At 36.0% G+C, this 22788-nt stretch overlaps 1 protein-coding gene across 3 annotated transcripts in view; it reads right to left on the minus strand.

Moving 5' to 3' along the window:
- LOC128996392 (dnaJ homolog subfamily C member 13-like) overlaps nt 1–22788 on the minus strand; it is a 69424-nt gene that overhangs the window by 8217 nt on the left and 38419 nt on the right. For 2 of the 3 annotated variants that reach the window (XM_054421697.1, XM_054421700.1), the window contains exons 22-35: nt 22068–22232; nt 20656–20810; nt 19392–19593; nt 17866–18057; nt 17133–17268; nt 7548–7732; nt 6805–6996; nt 5607–5786; nt 4237–4395; nt 3655–3873; nt 2849–2990; nt 2154–2177; nt 846–1000; nt 618–729 (exon numbers count right to left, since the gene is read on the minus strand). In XM_054421697.1, the coding sequence (XP_054277672.1) occupies nt 618–729; nt 846–1000; nt 2154–2177; nt 2849–2990; nt 3655–3873; nt 4237–4395; nt 5607–5786; nt 6805–6996; nt 7548–7732; nt 17133–17268; nt 17866–18057; nt 19392–19593; nt 20656–20810; nt 22068–22232 (2218 nt within the window). The remainder of the gene's footprint in view (nt 1–617; nt 730–845; nt 1001–2153; nt 2178–2848; nt 2991–3654; nt 3874–4236; nt 4396–5606; nt 5787–6804; nt 6997–7547; nt 7733–17132; nt 17269–17865; nt 18058–19391; nt 19594–20655; nt 20811–22067; nt 22233–22788) is intronic. The other variant, XM_054421699.1, reaches the window with a different exon arrangement.

A 22788-nucleotide genomic window follows, 5' to 3' on the forward strand; every position in this document is an offset into this window, starting at 1 on the left:
AAAAAAATTTGAATTTGATTAGCTACATTCGAGGATTGGATGTCATATTTTTAAGCTACATCAACCTATGCATTTGTTGAAGGTGTAATGTAATAGAACCTAAATAGACTAAAATAGTCCCAATTTATAGAAATATTCAGTAAATTATTAATTTTAATTTTAGGTGGATTTGAAAAAGAAACGATAATCGGTGAACTGTTGTTGCTATTCCGGCAAATACAGTTTTGAAAATAAATTATAATATTTAGAATGGATTTACTATTTAATAGAAACTTACTTAATTTCCATTTAGGCTATTTTAACATCAAGACATAGGACAATTTCATAAGACAGACACAAAGTGTATTGGAAATGACATTAAATACTCATAAACTTAAACTCAGCCGAATAAACTAGACGTTATTACTATCTTTTTCAATCATCTGTGCATCAAAACTACTTCCCATGACAGATCAAAATCAAACAAATTTTCATGGTTAATTACAATTTCTACCACCCAATAGTATTGCAGTTTCTAAATATATCCTAGAAGTCTTAAATAAGCTTGTCCAGCTGAAGATGGGGACAAAAAACACAAAAAACTGAAAAAAATGTAATTCCGTAAAAAAAATTTGTACCTTTGGCAAGAAAGTCCTTGACAACCGCAGTGTTGGATACCAAGGCATAGAGGATATCCAAAGTCAACAGCTGACTATCAGGCACAGAGTATAAAACTAGGAACAAATATACCTGGAAAAATCCACAATATGTAGTTGACACAATATGTAAAAAAATATAGTATTATTAAAATGAGAAAAAATGTAAAATGCAAGGCATTGTAGTAACTGTAGCGAATGTATACTCACCAAAACGTTGCTGGCAGCGATGTCACTGATACACTCCTGATTACGAGTTACAGCGCTGATCACGGCCAGTGTCGACTGTTGTATCGGACGGCAAGAGTCCAGGCTGAGCAGAGGGAACAACAGTCTGAAGTGACCAATACACTGCATCTCCAGGCCTGCGGAAAACATTATTTCGTACTTTGGTATTGTACAGACCACACCCAATAATTATATCCTAACCAAGCCCAACCTAACCTAACATAGCCTAACCTAACAGTGTCAAATGTTATAGTTAGAAGTCAATTTATAGGCGTGGTCGGTATAATAGCAAAGTACCCATTATTTTGTCACAAAGAGATTGGTGTGTTGTTTAAACTCATTTGATCGTTTCGTTTGCTATGTTTGCATAGTCCTGTGTGTGAAACTTGTGAAGCATAGGGATGACACAGTACAGGATAATGTGTGAAAAGAAGTGAAAAAATGTGCAAAACGTCCTTGTCACAGCTACACCTAATATGTAAAACATTATTATTGGTAAATCTGATCACTTAACACTATTTTCTAATTTCTTTTATGTATGCAGTGGAAACTTCAGTGTGCTTCTAAACAAAGCTTTACTATTGAAGATAATGGAATAGCCTAATGTTAGTAGTGATAATATTGAAAATGATTTCCTTCAGCTCATTTCATTATAATACGGCTCTTTGATATAAAAGATATAATAGTTGTATTTTATTACAAAAACTACTGACCGCTTGTGATTTGCGCAACATAACATTTTTGAAATGGAAATCCTTTGAGAGTGTCTATTGATCTAGTATTATTTATTTTTTGAAGGGAAAATTACAACTTGGTTTTATGAGCTTGTTAAGGAGAAAGAAAGGATGCACAACTAACTCACCCCAAGAAAGAGTCCCAGGAACACAAAAATGTAACACGTTTAACTGATATTTTACCGCTTTCAGGCAAATATTACTACCTCTGAAGAAGACCCTGAAAGGGGGAATCAGTTAAATGTGTTACTTTTTTGTGTTCTTTAACTTCCCGGGACTCTTTCTTAAGATGAGTTAGTTGTGTATCCTTCCTTTCTCCTCAACAAGTTCTAGTATTATTTAGTATTAGGATTACTGACATATTGAATCAATCAAATTATTCAACTACAAAATCCATACAGTAGCAGAAACCTAAGGTAAATGTGTCCTTGCCAAATACCAAGGGAAACAACTTAAAAGTCTTGCTTTACAAATATCCAAATATGCTAATGTGCTAAATTAAAAAGCAACTAGAAAGCAAATACAGTAAAACAAAAAAGGAAAAAAATAAACATACCTTGGTTACACAAATCCTGGGTTTCTAAATAAGAACACATTTGGAGGTTTTACTTTAAGGAAACATAAACACAGTACAATATTAATCAATGATTAACCAAGAAAAAACAATAATTTAAACTGGGTTTTCTAATTGGATTTGTCAGCCTTCCTTGATACGTTTAAAATAGTGTTAGGAAAAAAAATTTTAATTAAGATCCAACACATACTATAGTTCTATATGTGAGAAATGGTTAACATTCTGAACAAAACTAAGAGGGAATTTCTAACAAGAAAAGTCTGTAGATGCAGTAAGTAATTAATTGGAATTGCAAATTTCTTTTTAAAAATTTATCTACATCTTCACCAGGGTAATTATTTCTTATTAAACTGCCTTAAAAAGTCAAGACCAACTGGGTCACCACTATAATGGTGAACAAAGTTGGAGACTTCTTTTTAACTTTGTACAATAATTAAATCCACAGTTCTACTGGATCAATTTTGTTAAATAATTTAATGTGTAAGGCATAAACTCTTTGAGTTGCTTTTTCATATTTATAGCGGTGAGTAAAGCTATAAAGCATTAAAAGCTATAAAGCATATAAAGCATTGATATTCATTTATAAACACCCGTTATTAAGGTCCGATTTGATTGAGACAGTAAAGTAGGTAGTTAAGTAAATTACAAATTGCAACAACATTTACAAAACTGCTCACCAGGATTGCTGTTGACAACGTTGCCAAGCGCATGTAATGCCATTGTCACTCTGTCGTTGCGTTCAGTGTTAGATTCATCGTTCGGCGAAGGTTGGTTCATCCTCACAAACTCCAGCAGATCCAGGAGAAATCCTTTAGCATTCTAGAAACAGAAAGGAATTGGAAAATCAAACAGGCGATCAACCATAAAGGGCTAGTTTGGACTCTTTCCTGTTCAGGTAAGCTTTGCAATCCTCACAAAAAATCCTGAAAACCTAGGCCCTTGTGCTCTATTTTCCTTATCCTTGTTTATCTATAAAGTTCAACCTGTGAAATGATTGGGCAAACTATGTTTGACTTCTCTGAGTTGTTGGATGGAGATAAAAATCACCAATTACTAAAGTACGCCTAAAATAAATAAAAAATAAAAAAAAACCATAAAAAGCGTTAGAAACACTAGGTAACCACCTAGTAATAAATAATTCTTACTAAATATCAGAATGTTATAACTTCTCAAATTCTCATTGAATAGACTTATCAAATTCAGCTTTTGCAGTTGATGGAATGGAAAATTCCCAAAGTAGTTTTTAATAAATATTTAAAGAATTTAAGGCAGAGAAAGAAATGTGACCCATTAAAATTAAAAACAATCATGAATTTACATTTAAGCAATTGCCTTATCTAAAATCTTTCGGATATCAATGTTTTAGCTTGATATGACAAATAAGCTCCTCAGGGAATTCCACAGCTGAATTTGCTCCTAGAACAATTTTTAAAGTTAATAAAAACCGGCATTGAAGACAGCATTGTTTAATTGCTACACTTACCTTGATGGGGAATGTAGACTGACTGTTGTACAGTCTGATGAACACGTTGCCTATGACCAGCTCCGTGGCATGACTAGAGTAGGCAAACTCTACATCAGTCAGAGGCCCGTATTCTCTTTGGCTACATTGTGTTTCTAGGAAGTCTTGTAGTTCTGCTCGTGTCGTATTGTCCCACATCAAGTACGGGTTTTCACTGTTGCTAGTTAGAAGTTTCAAGACCTGGACATATTTTAGTGTTTACAATGTGTATTCCGTTAGATACATAATAAAAAAGGTGTTCACACCACAATATATTTTTATACGATATATTTTTTTCAATATACCGGTACAATCAATCTGGCTAATCTCAGTTCTACTGTAGTAGTTTACAAATACCATTTCCATTTGTTGAACATGGTTCAGTTTCAAATTACAGTATCAAAAACTACTTTTCTCAACATTACACTAGAATCAAATTTTAGCTTCCACAACTGAAATTTTAATATATTCTTCGAGATGTCATAACTAAGAATATTTACACAGCAACATTAAACAAACAAAATGTTTATCTCAGGTTGGAATTATTTTCAGTAGAGCCAATACCTTCTCCGGTTGGTCTTCAGCGAACAAGCCAGCCAGGTAGGGAGTCAGTAGCTTTCCTAGGATACTTTTGACCACAGCGTTGTTGGGACTGTCCTTCTCATAGCCTCCTAGTCTGGCACAGGCACTCACTGACAACTTGGCTAGTCTGTTGGCCACCTCCTGCAGAAGAAGACATTATAAAATATTTTCCTAAAAGTATAAATGGATAGATTAATGTTTTAAAACATTCAGAAAAATTATACTTTTTACCTTTGAATGGCATTAAATTTTCTTGGAACGAGATTTTTTCCAACTGACAATGATTTAGACACAATCCCTATTGCCCATGATATCCACAATCGCGGTAAATATCCCCGATTTTACCGGGAAGGGATTTTTATGATGTCTCTGCGATTGCGGGAGGATAAGAATAATGCTGTGATCGTGTGATCAGATATTTTCTAATGAGTAACAGTGGTAACCATATCAGAAATTACTTAAAAGTGAAACCAATTAAAGTTTCTCTTGTTGCATGGGAAGAAAAATCCATTCTATTTCCTGTCTAAATAATTTGGAAGAAAATAATATCCCATCCAATCTCGTTTCAAAATAAAAGTACAATTCCATTGTAACTTGGCCAGTTAGTCCGAACACAAAGTGCATTACCTACCAGTAGATGAATAGGTGTGAGAAAGGATAGGATAGGATAAGCAGGCTTACCTTAAGAAATGTAGGCATCCCACTTCATTCACTACAGAACACAGAAGAAAACACAAACAAAATAAACACTGGATATTTCAAGGCCACTGGCCCCTTTCTCAACATGGAGAGTCACATTAGATATTTAGAGTTTTTCACTGGTAAGGAAGCAGTGTTGCCAACACACTATGAATTTACAAATGAATATTTACAGGTTAATGAGTCATTGATTTTATTTACACTAGTCTAAGCCTGCTTTATAGGTGTGGAAGGGGAAAAGGAAAATGTTAGGCCTATCTGAGATTGAGGTTTGGGGGCTCCCTGGATTTTGTGAACCATTGATAAGAGAGTTCCCATCTCCTTAGTTGTGATGGGTTACAGGTGGGAGGGAAAGATTTTATTATTTTTGAATTTAAACAACTGTTTAAATCCTGCATATTGTGGCTGATTAGTCATGACTACCAGTAATGCACCTTGTGTTTGGACTACTAGGCGTTTGTTTTATAAATGTTGTTTTTGTATGTGTTTGTGTGTCCCAGAAGAGTAATATATAGAGCTGACGACCTCATTCATCAATGAGAATAGTGTTTTAACATTCTTAACCAAGAGATGTGCTCTTAGTAGCACAAACAGCTGTATTTATAACAACAAGGATCAATTGAGGCAACAGGTAATCTAAACCTTCTCATTACCTGGTTGTTAGCGTCCTCTGACCTCTCCACCCCACACTCCTCCAGAGTGTAATCGTAGGAGAACATGAATGTGAGGAGATACCACAACACTCCGTTGTTTAGTAGACTCTGTTGTAGTCTGGGGTCTGCGGCTAGGTTCCTCACACACACAACCACCTCAGAACACAGCTTGGTCAAGTTCTGTAAAAATAATATATTAAACTTTAGCATCAGTCCAAGGGTTTTTCCATTTCATTTCAGTAAATCTTAATTCATCGAGTTGCCTTAACGTAAAACTATGAACAAAATATATCTTGTTTCACCAAACCTGATCGAGACAGAATTAAAATCCAATATAAAAAGTGGTTTCCTGGCTGGAGACACAATGAATTAGACGGCTCAGTCAATGATTAGATCCGATGGTCTATCACACTAACAACATTGGTCCACAAAAAGCTAGGGGTCTGGAAGCCAGAATTTTTACATCGGGTCAGGTCTCAGGCGAAAATAAAGTTGCATTAGAAAGTTCTTGATAAATATTGTAATAATACAGTACAACTAGTTTAAATGCAATATATTACTGATAATGATCTCCCCCACTACGCAGTGAAATCGTCTACATCTACCAATCCACAGCGAATACATGAACATATTCCGCAGTCATTGCAAAGAACACCTTATGTGGTCTAAGTGAAAACAAGAACGTATTCTACGGTTACAAAGAAATCGTGAACATCTTCTAAGCTCAAGAAGGAGTTGTAAACATCTTCCCCGGCCAAGCTGAACTTTCGTTAACATCTTCTGTGGTCTGACAACATCATCAATGTCTCCCACGATCACCGAAAAAACCTGTGCAAACCACACACGGTGGCATTCAATTCATCAATTTTCCATTGAGCACCTTTGCAGATGCTTTCTGCGATCACAAAATCAAACAATCGGCTCGACCCAACCCGATCTAGGCAATTATTCTTGGCCTGAAGCAATCCCTCAGGCAACCGTTGGCTCAACCCGACCCGACAATATCAGGGTCTCTCAGATTTCTACAGAAAAGTAAAAGTTTAAGCTTAAACTTAACTTAGAAGTTACAGCTTTTAGTCTTCCAGTATTTTTGTTGTTGTGTATTGTGAGTGTTTAGTTATGTTACTGTTGTGTCCTTCAAAGTCATGAGAAGCATCAAAGAATTCAAAGATCGTACTTTAAATTTAATAAAACTCACCTTAAAATGGAAAATCCTGACCAAGTCCTCAATAAGCTGTGGGAGCTTGGCAAATGTATCACGACAGGCAGGGAACTGAGCGGCCGCACTGAAGCAGCGGACACAGTGAGTGCAAACCTGCACATTCATGTCTTTCTGTGTGGATGAGCGACTCAGCACGGAAACACATCGAGAGAACGCAGCTAGCAGCACCTGTGGAATGTAACATGTGTTAAAATTTGCTTGAGTACTTACAATCTGTGATGGATAAAATCTAACCGAGTAGTAGGAAGGGAGATAGGTATAACAGTTAGGGTACTCATTGATTGGTAACTTCCTCCAAAATTCTTTTCAAAACAAATATAAAATTAACAAAGAAATATTTATTTGTGTAACTAGTGGCGAAGTGGGACTTTGCTGCACACGAGAGAAATGTTTACACATGCCCCTAGGGAAGTGTGGAAAGTTTTTCGAGTGCAGCTAAGGTACATTATACATACACATTATATTTTTCCTAAATTTATTTAAAGCATAGAAATAATTAGTCCTTCAAACACTTAACAACACGTTTTAGGTTAGGTTAAATCCAAGCGTTAAACGAAATGGGAAACATACACAGCTGGTTGTAGTCGTAGTATCGTTAAGTGTTGCAAACCTATTTCCAAACGTGCATGGATGAATTACGTACATAATAAAAGCACACTGTTTAGTATTGTTAACCCATAAGGCAAAGAATATTCAAAGCACATAAACACAGTACACACCTGAAAGCCTCCTTCCCTATTGAGTTCCTCGGCGTTGAGTACAGAGCAGTTAATGGTGTGATGAGCCAACTCAGTGGCGGCAGACAACAACATTGCAGGCTTGGAGAACAGCTGTGCATCAGCAGTCTCCATCTGTATGGTCTTTATCAGCTGAGAATATCCTGCGTACTTGTACGGCTGCAGCTCTGAGGGATGCAACAGTTGTTAGTTATACCATTGACTATGAATCCTTAAAAGACAACGCATACATACGGGCCCATTGTAATGGCCGGAGCTGAGCCAGGTCCGTGGGTTCAGTTAGTTGGTCTACACCTCCGAAAGACAGCGCGTGCGTCAGTTGTTTTATTCCTTCTCTGCCAGAGAGTGCTGGCAGCGCACTCCCGCCCGGTGCCCGGCGCCCGGCGGCCCGGGCCCGGCCCGCACTCGGCGCACTCGCAGTACAGACACTAGACAGAGTACGCCGTGCTGCCGGATCGCTACAGCGCACACGCGCACGTACCTACACGTACACCACACAGTCCAACACAGTCCCTTTTAATTTAACTCTTCACTCTCTGTCCTCTCACCACACTTCCAGTTCCACTGATACTGCATCGGACCCCAACGATGCGATTATATTATGACCGCAACCGAGCATTGTTACCTACCCAATTCCTATGGTTTAATTAAATTTGTCATACCTACACACACATTTTTTCACTTGAAAACTTTCACTTGATGTGGTTCAGTACAGAAGTTATTAATCTCCTTTGGTTTTAAAAGTTTTTAAGTTTTCGAAAATCAAAGTTATTTCCCATTAGTAGCATTATTTGTAAGAAGCTTTTAATGTTAACATATTAATGGCAGTTTGAAGAAACCACCTTTATCCAAACAAAGGTTTCTTATTTAAAAGATTACGTAATCTCTAAACGATAATCGGTACATATATCTAGCAAACAAACGCACAAATCTGGGGTTTTGTACGTTTGTAGTTTTACTTCCTAAGTAGGAAAAGTACCGATATTGTTGTCGAAATGTAAGTAAGTAGAAACCAAAAGTGACACATTGGAAAAGCGAGTTTAGCTACATCTGTTAAGTTAAACCTCCGTTACGGTACGATCACAGCAAAATCAGAAAGATCTTCCAAGATCGCAGCAACATCCACGATCACCCACTCACTGCACTTGTGATTTTGCACTTTACATAACTGTCCTTCAATCACCGTCAATGAGTGGAAACCTTTGTAAGCTACGGTATTGGTGACGATGATTAAAAAAAATGTAAGTTTCCTTGCACTGATACAACACTAATTCACGGCATTTTCCCCGGTTATCAAAACTCAAGAACAATCGTTGCACTTGCGATTAATTAAACCGGTTAAGTAAGGCACAAAGTTTTTAATCTCACTTGGTTTGGATGTGCGGGATGTGCTGACTAAACTTGATCGGAAATGGTTATTTGTAAACAACTTTTAATGTAAACATATCAGTGACAGCTAGAAGTGAGAACTAATCCAAACAGCTGATCGTTATTTCATAAAATGTAATAGTAAACATTGGGAGAAAATTTTACAAAAATCGAACAAAATTGGGTTTTTGGTGGTTCGTTATTTTGTTTTCAAAGAAGCGAGGCAATTTTTTTTATAGCCAAAGACACTCTCACCAATCCAGTAAATACAGAAAAATGATTAGAACCTTGATCGGTACTCTAGTTTTCTAGGAGTAGGCCGGTAAAATGACATTTTGGCGTTACAGACGGAGTCACAGAATGGACAAACAGACATACAGACAGAAATTTAGATAAGACTCGTTTCGGCTTTCTTAGGCTATGAAACGTAAAAAAACCAAAAACTGCATGATTCTAAGCAATGTACAGACAAAACTGTAATTCTATTTATATAGATTTTAATTTGTTTACATAACAACAGATAAAAATGCTACAAATTCGTTTACATCCATACGAAAATCGTTAGAGTTGGTGATGTAGTGAATTCAAGTAAATTATTGCAATCTTATTTGTATAAATTGTAAATAAGAACTTACGTTAGCTTTTTTCTTTTTTTAAGATTTGCAATAGAAATCCGTAAATTATTTCAAATAGGCTATATCACGGATTTTGTAGTCACAAAGTGACGCTGGCTGTTAGTAACCATAAAACAAACCAGCCCTTACAGAACACAACAATTGGTTGTTGTCTGGTATGACTATTTATTCAAAATAACTCGTCGAGTGTTAATCATAAAGTAGTTCACAATTTGTGCTAAATATGTAAGAGCGGCAAATGTTCCATTTTCTGACATAATCAAGACGTTTGCTGCTAAAAATCAAATGTAATTATTTTTCAAAATTATTATTATTATTATTTCAAAAATACAATGCACTGTCTCTTACAAAGAAAATTTCACCTGGCGGACAAGTGCCACTCACTTCTGCAGCTAACCATAAACGAACAAAGCAACAATCAACTAACTTTTGACAGTCTCAACTCAGCAAACAAACCGAAGTGATGTAAAGAACAAAGAACTAAAGAACTACTGGAGTACTGGATTGCGCTCACAGTCAGCGGCACTGCGGGGCGGGCGAAGTGTCCTTGGTCTAGCTTCCCCCAACCCAACCCCCACTGGCCCCACTATCTGTTGGCAGAAGCCGACGTTGCCCATACCGTTAACTTGTTAACTATATACAGTCAACGCCCAAACGATATATATTATAAAACGCACCTTTTTAGTCACTGCACTGTTAAAATATATAAAGATATTAAAATATATAGAGGTATTGCAAAGGTCCTTCGTACGGGATAGGCGTATACGTATCAAATGCGTATTGCAGTTACTAGTTCTTTGCGTTTAAACCATAGAAACACCCCCAAAGCAGCAAACCTGCAGACTAAACGAATTTCCAATTGACTGATTGGATTTACACTAAAATGTCACCTTACAAATATAACATATTTATTACCTATTCAAATATAATTAGTTTAACGATAACTTAGGTCTGCTGCAACAGGGAGGGTAAAAAAGTTTTTTTTATTGTAAAGTTTAAATACTGCAGTTAAGTAAGAAATGTAGGTGTATGTATTTTATAAATGTAATTAATGTTCATAAACAGCTGTTGTATTGTTGTATAATCTGTTGTATAATGTTGTAGTTTTATCTTCTAAGTTTATGTTTTTAAATGTCATATTAAAAGTTCACTTCTGTGTTAAAATATGTCACGTTTCTTTACCAATGTATTTGTTTTATGGTAACTGTAGGAAAAATGTAATTTAGGCCTACAACTCGAGTGCAAAGTGCAATTGCCTCACTCGTGAAACCATTCCTCATTAGGCCTAAGTATTTCCTCGAGTGAGTCAATTGCTCCCTTTGCTCACTAGTTGCACAAATAACTGTTTCTCCGTAACCATTAGATGAATAATAACACTTCAATAGACAAAATTATTTGGGTTTTTAAGCTCTACAAAATGGTTTGGAAACAAATTGCTAAATCATATGTTTTTTAGTAAAAATGGGAAAAACCAATTTCTACCCCATACATTTCTACACAAATTTCAAATTTCTACATGCACAAAATCACATATTTCTTATTAAAACATAAACATAACTAAAAACAATCCTACTTTGACAGTTCTCAATGTTTATTACAGCTTTTTGTTGCTGTACATGACCAATCTACCAGCATTTGTAACGGCCATATTTATAGCAGTAATGACAGCTGGATCTATTTTTACGAAGGTTCGAATATAGCATAAATGTGTGTACGTGATAATAATAATGCATATAATAAATACATTAATTTATATATAATTAATATGATATATAAAAACGACCACGCGTTTGCCTAGAGAATATTGTGAAGGGATCGATCACCGCGCAGGGCCTATGGAGGCGAACCATGCGGCGGCGCCGGTGAGTCGGACCAGGGCTACTGCATTAAGGGCTGCGCCTCTTCTTTGATCTCGGCGCGGTGCCGCTTCACTGTGGGGGAAGGGGAGGGGTATAGTGCTGTGACGTAGCTGGCCTGACACCGCTGCAGCCAGCTCAATCCGGGCGCATGGGATATGGGATATAGCTTCCGCCGTTACGTGATTCATTAGTTTATTTTATTTCTACTGAAGATGGCAGCACTTGATGGGCACAATTTCCTTTGCACTATATTGTGCCATAATGTGCTGCCACCTGTTGAGCCTTTAGGAAACCTTTACAGAGCGCGCGCGTGTAGTTATGGTGGGAACATCATTGGGTTGTTTCTTTCGGCAGTTAGTGATTCTACTGACACAATCACAATTAGTCCTGCGTTTGTTTTTGTGCTATGGGTTAGTGTTTTAATTGCCTGTTAAAATGAGTTGTTGTGCTGTGGCTACCTGCAAAAATAACTCTAAAAAGACAAAAGGAAATGAACACAAAGTAGTGTATCACAGATTTCCAAAAGACATCGAAACTTGTAATAATTGGTTATTAAAGTGTAAACGAGGAGACAAAGTCAACTGTAAGTACGCTTATGTATGCAGTGACCATTTTTCCCCAGATGATTACATTGATGATATGAAAAATAGGTTATTAGGGCTGCCTCAGAAATTAATATTAAAGCCTTCTGCTATTCCGTCTTTAAACCTTCCGTTTACCAATATTAATGACTGTGAAAATCCACCAGATGATCGTGAAAAAAGAGTAGAAAAAAGACGTATTCGTCAAAATGCTCTTAAGCGATTGGAAGTTTTAAGTCCAAAAAAAACGTCGAATTGAACCATTAAGACCTGACGAAAAAGATGAAAGTAGCCCCGTGCAATTGAATTCTTCTGTTTGTGATAAATGTGAGTTTCTACTAGAGGAAAACAACAACTTAAAAGCCTCTGTAGATAGTTTACAAAACAAACTAACTAGTTTAAAAACAGAGCATGACCTTTTATACAAAGCTATTATAAAAAAAAAGAAAATTTATTCCAGAACTTTAAGAAGACATGCTCAAAAAGTCAGACAACTCAACGACAATCTTGCTTTTTACAAAAAAAGGTATGAACAAAATTGTAAACTGACTCAATACATTTCTAAATTTCTGTCTCCCTCGCAGATCAAGTTCTTACAGTCAAAAGGCAAAATCACCAGATGGTCCAATGAGGACTTATCGCGTGCAATAATGATAAGAGCGTTATCACGTAAATCTTACGATTTTTGGCGGGAGAAAATGGAATTCCCTTTACCATCAGCAACTACACTTAGAAGGTGGTGTGCTAAATTTTCTTGTTGGCCGGGACTTTTACATAATGTTTTTATTTTAATGGCAAATTGCACAGATAATTTATCAGAGTTAGATAAGTATTGTGTTTTAAGTTTCGATGAAATGCACATTGATAGCAGGGTTGTATACGACGCTGGAATAGATCAGATTCTAGGTCCACACTCAAAAGTACAAGTGGCTATGTTAAGAGGCCTAACAAGTAAATGGAAGCAACCCGTGTATTTTGACTTTGATAAGACTATGAATAAAGAAATACTTTTTCAAATAATTAATCGTGCATATCAGGCTGGATACAAAGTATGTGCCATTGTTTCTGACCTAGGCGGATGTGGGACGTTATGGAAGGAATTGAACATTTCTATTCAAAACACTTGTTTTGTTCATCCTGCAGCCAATGAGGAGACCGTATGGGTGTTTGCCGACATGCCCCACTATCTGAAATTGTTACGAAATCACTTCTTAGATGAAGGTCTAATATTAAGTGATGGAACAGAGGTAAATGTGCAGATTTTAAATGATGTGCTAAACAAAGATACAGGTGAAATTAAACTTTGTTATAAACTGGACCCTTCTTTTTTAACACTAAAAGGAAATGAGAGACAACGCGTTGCTCCTGCTAAGGCCGTATTTTCTAGAACTACATCTAAGGCCATTGAAATGCTAACAGGAAACAAAAGGGCTGCAGCCTTTTTTGAGATGATTGATGCCTTTACTGACGTAATGAATAGTAAATCACCATACCCGCCAGGTTCTCATCCAATGAGAGCTTCCTTTGGTATTGAGCAATATTATGAAGCACAGAAAAAAATATTAGATGGTGTTAGAGTAGAAATGTGTGGGTTGAGAGTGAAAGGGAAGAAAAACTTACTACCCTTTCAAAAGGGGATCATCATGTCCATAATATCATTGATTGGGCTTTTTGAGGGGTTGCAAAAATCAGGATTAAAGTACATAATGACTAGCAGGTTAACTCAAGACCTGCTTGAAAGTTTATTTGGCCAAATTCGAGGTGCTGGTGTGTTTGCAGACCACCCAACAGCAACAGAAGTCATCTCACGAATAAAAAAAAATCATGCTTTCAAACAAAATGCCAAAACCTTCGCCTAAAACAAATATTGAAGTGGAGGGCGAAACCAGCTTGGATGTGTATTTGACAGCGGAACTCATCCAGTCGGCTTTCTCTCGTGATGAATTGTTAGAAATATCAACCCCTCCAGAAAATACAAACGAGGATGAAGCTGATCTGTTGCCTGATTATGAGGTGAGTGAGCAGATCGACCCAGATACGAAGTTGTCAACAAGGAGCTGGGCCGAGGAAGAAGCTCTTTCTTACGTAGCTGGATATGTTGCGTATAAGTCCAGGAAAGTAGACCCATCACTTGGAACAATGAGTAGAAATGTACCTGAAGAAAGTTTGGACAATGAAGCGTGGCTGAAGACCTTATCTCATGGTAAACTAACAGTACCTTCGGAAGAGTGGAAAAAACTATACAAAAGTTTGAAATTATATTTTTAAATTTTCACGGAGAAGGAAACTCTTTTTGTAAAGATAAACATGTAATAGCGAACCTGAAAAAGGTTTTAATTGAAAAGTTCCCGCATATCTGCAAACAAGCTATACATGTGTATGCCAGAGTGAGAACATTCATAAGAGTAAGAAGTGTCAACAACAATTTGGACTCTAAAAGAAGGCAGATAAAAAAAGCTAAAAAGTGGTTAAAATCGCAAAAGGAGAGATGTGCAGAAAATCAGTAAAATGAGACAGTGAGTATTACAACTAACTATAAGTCTAATACTAAACAACTGTGTTTTTTACATATTATAATATAATAGAAACATATTATGTTTTTAATATAACTTTGGTTTACACAATTGGGTTCAGCTTTAAAAACAAACAATTAAGTATTTATTACTCTATTACTCTTATTACTCTACCTCGGTTGGAAAGTGAGATATTATAACTAATAAACACAGTATATTATTATTTGTTATAATATTATATTACGTTATATCTTATTTTATATATATCTTATATATATCTTATTTTTGAATATAATTTAATGAAAAAATTGTAGGTGGCTTCGTGTATTACTGAGGTACATTTTATATCCATTTGAAATTCACTGAATATGAAGGTTTGCTGTGTTTTCTTCAAAATTTAAGTTTAACAATTTTGTATTGTGTTTCAGGCAGACACTTGAAAAAAAAAACTCATACAGATATGAAAAATACATATGAAAACAAATTGTTATTATTTGTAAATATTATTATCATTTGTAAAGTATACATGTAAAATTGTATTTACTCATTTAAATAAACAAGTACTAGACCCAAACAGAGCGTGTATATTTTATAGTCCAACTAATTTAACTACTGTACTGTTTACAGTTACAGTTTTAATCAGTTGTTGTTCAAGTTAGACAATAACTGAATAAAACTGTGTTTTTTTTTAACATCAAATAAATATATTACAAGTAGCCTATTTAGCAATTAGGCTTATATTTATTTACTGTATGGTGAAACTTCGAGGATGTTATAAACATAAACATAAGTAGGCCTATAGTTATCGCTTGAACCATTTAACCATAGACTAACCAACAAGTATGTTTTATCTATGATTTAACTAACCACACTTTGAATAAAATCATAGGGTTACCACTTCTTGCTAAAAACAAATTTCAAACAATTAAAACAAAAACAAAAAACCTAGCTGGGGACAACAATTATTGTAAGACGAACACTACTGTTACGGCCGGCGGGCCCGAGCATAAGTTGCGTCTTGCCGTGTTCTTATACCTAAATTTCTGAAGAAACCAAACACTATAGAAAAAAAGAAGAAATACAAAACTAAATTTGGTTATTTCTCTAAAACTTTTCCACTGACAAAACGACTCTGACCAAAAAAAAAAAAAACTTTCCCACGGAACAACTTTTTCAAGTCTGATTTTGAAAACATAACTAAATATGTCTAATAAAACCTTAATAAATAAATAAATTACATTATTATTAATTTTTAATTATTACCATAGCTTTCCTCAGACTCTACACTGTAAGCGTACAAAGTTACAAAAATATTATTTAACTATTACTGTTAATAATGACCGTGTATTGGTCGCGGAATTTTACCGTGAATTGGGCTCGCGGTTCAATCAGGCTAGTGATGTCACGTGTCACGTGACCTGGGTGCCACGCCGGCAGTAGAAATGGCGCAGCCCTTTAATGTAGTAGCCCTGGAGTCGGACGGTAGGAAGATCAAAGAGGACCGCGACTTGGTTGGAGTGTCGGCAGCGGAGCGGGGATGCACGCGTGCGCGCGCAGCACTTACAACACGAGTTTCCAGCCATTGCCGCTAGGAACGCCACCGCATAGAGGTACTGAACTAGTTCTGCTAATCTCCGCTAGGATATTTTGCTGGGTACGCTTTTTAGTACTAGATGCATTGTCTTTTAAGGATTCATAGTCAATGGTTATACCATTGACTTTTAGATACGGAAATAAACTGTTTCAGCAATCTTAGCCATTAGCTTGTCAACAACCTTTATCATGGGTAAGAGGTGGGAGTTACTATATTCTATGGGGAAAATCACAAAAGTTGCAATAACTTTTGAATTGTAATTTTTACAACAGTGGGTATTGTTTAGTTTTGTTCAGAGGTAAAAGGACTATAACATGTTAAATTTTTATCAATATTTTTCAGGCCGTTTTTGTAAAAATTTAGGTAATTTTTAATTTTTCTGTTATTTGATTTAAAATAGAAATTTAAAAAAAATGTTAAAAACCACTTGAAGATACTATAGATTAGTACATCCACAAACACATACAGACACACAGGGACATCACTTAGGAATCAGTAATTTATTTAAAAACACATGTTGGTTGCTCAATTTTACATTAAATTTTATCTAAGAACTGGCAACATTTTCCACATGGGAATAGGATGTATAGACTTTTATCAAGAGCTAAAAAATGTTAGAGCAAATTTATTGTTGCACTGTATTGTCATAGAATTAAAAGTTTTAATATTGCTAGACAAGTATTAAAAAGGAGATATTGGGAAATGAGTGGAATTCAACTAGATTCCTAGGAAAAAAAATTATATTCCAGAAAATACTTCTCATTAGTCTACAATGTGAAAGAGTCCTATACTGTGACAAAATGGAAGAATTATACTTTTTTATGCTACCATGCCCAGAGATAACTTTAACCATAGTGTTACCACATTCAAAATATCCGTACCCATGTTTTTTTTAACAGCTCAACGTAATAAGTCGTCAGAGTGGTAAGCACAAACGACTCCATCTGGGACAATTTTCAACACTGCCACTACTAAGAATTAAGGTTGGAAAATGCTTTGCTATGAAATAACACTTACCGGTAGAATGGTTGTGGAACAAAATACTCTGTGTCTGTAGAATCAACACTATGTTATGAGGGTTTGGCCCATTTTCTGTCCACTGCTTGTTGCTGCAGAGAAACTCGTATGCCCGGTTCACCGACAAGAAAGTTTCCTGAAACCAACCACGAATCATGAGAAATAGGCTCGGTGCGAGCTGAATAGGTAAATACCTCTTTATTCTGTGTGTGATTTGAATTTGTATAAGGATTTACTTGCTCCTTTAGTAGAAAACGTAGCTGTTGATGAAAGTAGAGTTTGTCCATGTCATCTCCTTTCAATGTCAAATGTTTCCATTTCTGCCAAACATTAAACTGTACTCCCTCTCCTTTTTAAAATTGAATTTCAAAGGCAAGTCCTTTTCTTCATGAACATGACCCACTAAATCCAAAATAAGATTCTTTATCTGATCAATGAACCACAGTAGTAAATTTCATAAGGTCATGAAATAAAGTAGGCCTAATAGACCAAGCCAAATCATGAAGATAGGTAGGGCCTACAGTACATGTAAAATATTACATATCAGGTATATGGTGAATAGTCATTTTAAAACTGGCTAGATTTAGTTGGCTATAAACATCTAAGCAACAAATACAGAAATACAATACACAATGGAAATAAGAACAAATATATTAGTAGAAATGAACAATAACATGTGAAAAGCAAACACCATAAGAGGTAGAAGAGCACCCAAACGGCTCTTCTCTCTTACCTTTCCTTCAGGGTTCTTGTCCGGATGGTAAGTCTGCGCGAGCTTGTAGTAAGTTTTGCGTACAAGTGCCTCCTCGTGGTGTTGCCCCCTGGCTAGTCCCAGCGCCTCGTACGCGTCATCGACTGACATCTCCGGTGGCTTCTTCTCCACCTCCGCCTTCCACAGTTGAAGTACGTCCTTCAGCAGCCCCACCTGTGGATCACAACTGTGGATTACAAGTCTTCTTCTATCCTTACAAGTTTTATATTTTAAAGTTAGCTCCGACCTTGTGACAGCACATTAGAGGGCAGTACATTAGAGTCCCGTTAGTCCGAAATGGTTGGGACCGGACCCATTTCGGATTACCAAATATTTCGGATTAAACGTTTTTTTTATTTTTTATTTTTAAAAAAACTTTTTGTCTTAGGACGCTAGGCACGAGTCCGGGATTGTTTTTCACATTACTTTAGGCTAGACTTAGGGGCTGCAGAATTATCACTTAAATAAAATCCATTTGTGATTTGGCGGGATTGGAACCCGGGACGAAAATGAAAAAATGTTAATAAAAAAAATGGCGAAATAATTACTAAGAATACTCTATAAAACAAGTCTATCTCGCCCGGCCGCTACAGAATACTTTGACCAGGTACAGCTGTGTTAAAAGTTAAATAAAATAAAAATAATAAAAATTAAAAATTAAATTTTTGGTTTTGGAATAAGCGGACTTTCGGATTACCGAAGTTCGTATTATCGGGACTCCACTGTATTTTGACTAAAAACTGTATTTCCTAGTAGGATTTCACTAATCTATAAGGATCCACTCCTTGGTCTGTCTACTTCCTTAATGGTGTTTGTATCGAGAAGTATCTATTTGATTGTCTTTGTATACAAATGTGTTCCTCTCATAATTTGACCTTATTTGCACATCATGCTTTAGATCCTTTTGGTGAAATATCACAAAGTTGGTTCAATAATAGAGAGTTTTGCTAAAGACCAGTTTTATCGATAAAGTAAATATCTCTGACAACTCGCTCTTTTCTAAGACACCAGATATATCCCAATCTGATAAAAAAATTAACAAAAATAAATTGTAAAGCAGAGTGAACGTTATTTTGTGTGTGTGTGTATTTTAATTTTTTGTTAGGGGAACCCTCCAAGCCCTGGTCTTTCACTAACTAACATTGAACTTTTGTAAGAAAACACCATTACAGCCAAATGACAAATGACATCTGCATCCAATATCAACTCAACTCAAGATCAAATCAGCATCCAAATTTGAAATGAGCATTAATAAACACTTGGCTAAACAGAAAATTATAATTTAAAAGACTATTAGCTAAACAGACAATTTTAACTCGAAAGACTATTAGCTAAACAGACAATTTTAACTCGAAAGACTATTAGCTAAACAGACAATTTTAACTTAAAAGACTATTAGCTAAACAGACAATTTTAACTCAAAAGACTATTAGCTAAACAGACAATTTTAACTCAAAAGACTACTAAATAAACCAACAATAAAAACAGGGTGTGTAAAAAAAACTCACCGGGTTCTTAATGGGCCAATTGGGGAACCGCTTGGTGTCGCACAGATGTCGCAAGTAGTAGATATTACAGAACAGCTCATGCTCCAGCTGGGGATACCTGACTGCGGGGATGGCAATGTAGCCGTACGGGGCTCTGGTGTTGCCCCGCAGACGGGGGGAATAGTCTGCCAGGTGTAACGCTATCTTCTCTATCAGCAGCCTCCTGTAAATACATTTTCTGATCAGCTGGATACGATTATATCATTGACTTAAGGTACTGATGTTATCATATGATATGCATGACATATGATAAGTAGCTGGGACATTATAGTCGGGACCACAAAAGTTTGCAGTAGGCAGCAGCCAATCACAAGACATGGCTAGTGCGACATTGCCATATCGCCCGTTGACGACACTAATTAAAAAAATAAACAATATTTTCAAATCAGCTGGTATTATTAAATTTGGCAACACCGCACTGTCCTCATTGGCTCCTTCGAAGTCACGGGGTAAATAGGCTCCTCCCTCAACTGCAAACTTTCGTGGTCCCTACTTTACTGTTGAAGTTGTCACACAATATCTTATTTTGACGTAAAAAAATTCAAGTTGAACCCAAAACACAGTACTTGTGGCGCAAACATACTCATACACATGACGTAAAACCAAGTAATGTATAGTTTTCAGATTTATTTGTATTTATTGCTTGTTAAGTGTTCTCCCAAAAGTTCCACTGAGCCAATAATAATGTTGTTCCTCCCATTGTGTTGTCCGTAACGTTGTGTATTGTTATTTACCATTGTGATGGAAAATGTCCGCAATAAACCTTGAAAAACAATAATGTTGTGTTTGTATCTCGAAGTGTCTACACCAGATTCTAGACACACTGCTCGCTGTAATCTTTTCAAAGGGTATAATATTTCACACATACATGATCAGCTGTTACCAACAGTGTAGTGTGGTCAGTTCTCTTTCCTACCGTCCTCGCGTCTAGCCTAGCCTGCCAGCCACCGAGAGCAGCGCTCCAAGATTCCGATGTAGACACAAGCAGATTCAACCTCGTTTTTATGACTCAGTGAGAGTTATGAGGTATTCATTCTGTGTTTCTAAATTCAACCTTTTCATAAATAATCCTACAAAAGAAGAGAATAACCTGGAGTTGAGGTAATTGCATTAAATATTGTTATTAGTTGTTAAACATAAAATACTATTGCAAGGTAAATGCATTGAAAGATTGTGTGTACCAGAGATTACAGCCTCCCAACTTCCCACCAGAACCACGACTGACCTCATCTCCGAGTTCCAGATGGCCTCAGGAGTATCGTACTCTCCGAGGAATATCTGGGCAAACTTGTCAGCCCCGTGGTTTTCCAGGTAATAGACCATAGCCTCTGGCAACAGTTGGCCTAGCACACTGCGCTGCATCAGCTCCGAGGAGTTAGCCTAACAACATAATCAAGTATCAGGTAACTGGTGAAACATAACTCAAACCGAGTCTACAAAGTAAATTCGATTGATTGAACGTGCTCTATGTATTTACACATAGACAGTTGGCAGGTAGGTTAGCTGCCTCAAGTAAGAGGCAAAGAACCTGTCCTGTAACCTACTTGCTTTACGGGCCTCGAGTAAACACGGCTTTTAAAAGATTTGTCATTCTAATGAATCAGAAGTAAAGTATTCATGATAACGCTTCCACGGTCACATTGTGTAGATCGGCACTCGGCAGTCTTCTGGCAACAACAGACTCAAAATAAAAATACCAACACAGCAAACATTCAGACTATGCGAATTCCCATTTGACTGATTGGATTTTAACTGACTTTTGTGCTGTATAACTTTTTTGGAATTTCTCATGTAACATTTAATCCTATAACAATGCTTCAATACTCAAAATTATTTGTTTTAAGGTTTGCACAATGGATTTGAGGAAAATTTTACATTTTTATGAGCTGCTAAGGGTAACAATTTGGAAACAACAAATTTTGAAACCCCATACAACTTTGTATTCTTGACCCCATCTTGCTGGTTTCCAAATTCATTGTCTCATGACTGATGATTTATTATTTTATATTTGTCCATATTGCACATGTAATGTCTTATAATACTGTATTTGATTTTGTCTATTGCCATATGCCTAACAACAATAAAATTCATGATTCTTGATTCATTTAAGTGTATCTAGTCCTACACATTCATGTAACATTTAATCAAAATCGGACCAAAATTATTCAAGTTATCGTCATCACAGACACACAAATACCCATATATAAAATACATTTTAACGACTTTTGTTGTTGACCTCTTGGGGACATCAAAATGAAAAAGTAAATTAGTCCCAGCTCTGAGTGGCACCTGTAATAGCTGCTTCCTTTAAGGGAAATTCACTATAAATAGCTTAAGAACCGAACTGTAAAACTTGAGACAAGTAGTTGGACAAAACTAAAAGTATCTTAGATCTTGCATAAGACTTAAAAGCATTGTACTATTGGATACTGAGGTGGACATCCCATCTATATGGACCAGCTGTTGCCAATTATTTACTAAAAATGATCATAGGCCTAGTTGTGTGAGCCAGTCACAGAATGCGCTAATGTCTAACATTCTATTTCCTATCTTATTTTTTGTTACTGACATAGTTTAACTAAGTTAAAAGTTATAAATGTACAGGATAGCTTGGAATATAAAATGTACACTACATACCTCATCCATCCGGAAAGACTGCTTGATATGTGTCATTTGCAGAAACTTGGCTATTGGCAGAACATTGGAACCGGTGTACATGAGTATGAAGTAGAACACTCCAGTGGTGTAAAGGTTGGCAGCATGTGCGTTGTATTCTGCCACCAAACACAACAGGGTGGCCACCTGCACAACAGTGTAACTCAACACAACTTCACAAGGACCCCTACTGTATAAAGACTAAAAATACAGTCAAATTTCACACACTAGAACCAGATATCCTCTATGAACACGTAAGTGTAATGCTGTTGATATTTACTGTCTTTATTTAATCAATGAAAAATATTGTAATATATTATCATTGTGTTTCAGTTTTTGTTGTATATGTTGAATTTAATATTAGTTGAATTTGTAGCAGCTGATTATTACTATTGTTTATGTTTGTGGTTGCTATGTTGTAAATCATTCTAAAAGTCAAAACATATTAGTTTTTACTGAAGTCTTTATAATTATTATTATCTTAAAAAGTTAACATGGAAGATTATACAGACGTAACCGCAGATTCGTTCGAATCTTCAAAAGCCCTTGAAAAACCTCTGAAGAAGGGAGATGTTGTATATGTTGAATTTAAGATTAGTTGAATTTGTAGCAGCTGATTATTACTATTGTTTATGTTTGTGGTTGCTATGTTGTGAATCATTCTAAAAGTCAATACATATTAGTTTTTACTGAAGTCTTTATA

This window comes from Macrosteles quadrilineatus, unplaced genomic scaffold (assembly GCF_028750875.1).
Source record: "Macrosteles quadrilineatus isolate MER2022 unplaced genomic scaffold, UCM_ALF_1.0 Scaffold_6__1_contigs__length_79288215, whole genome shotgun sequence".
In the NCBI taxonomy this organism is placed as follows: domain Eukaryota; kingdom Metazoa; phylum Arthropoda; class Insecta; order Hemiptera; family Cicadellidae; genus Macrosteles; species Macrosteles quadrilineatus.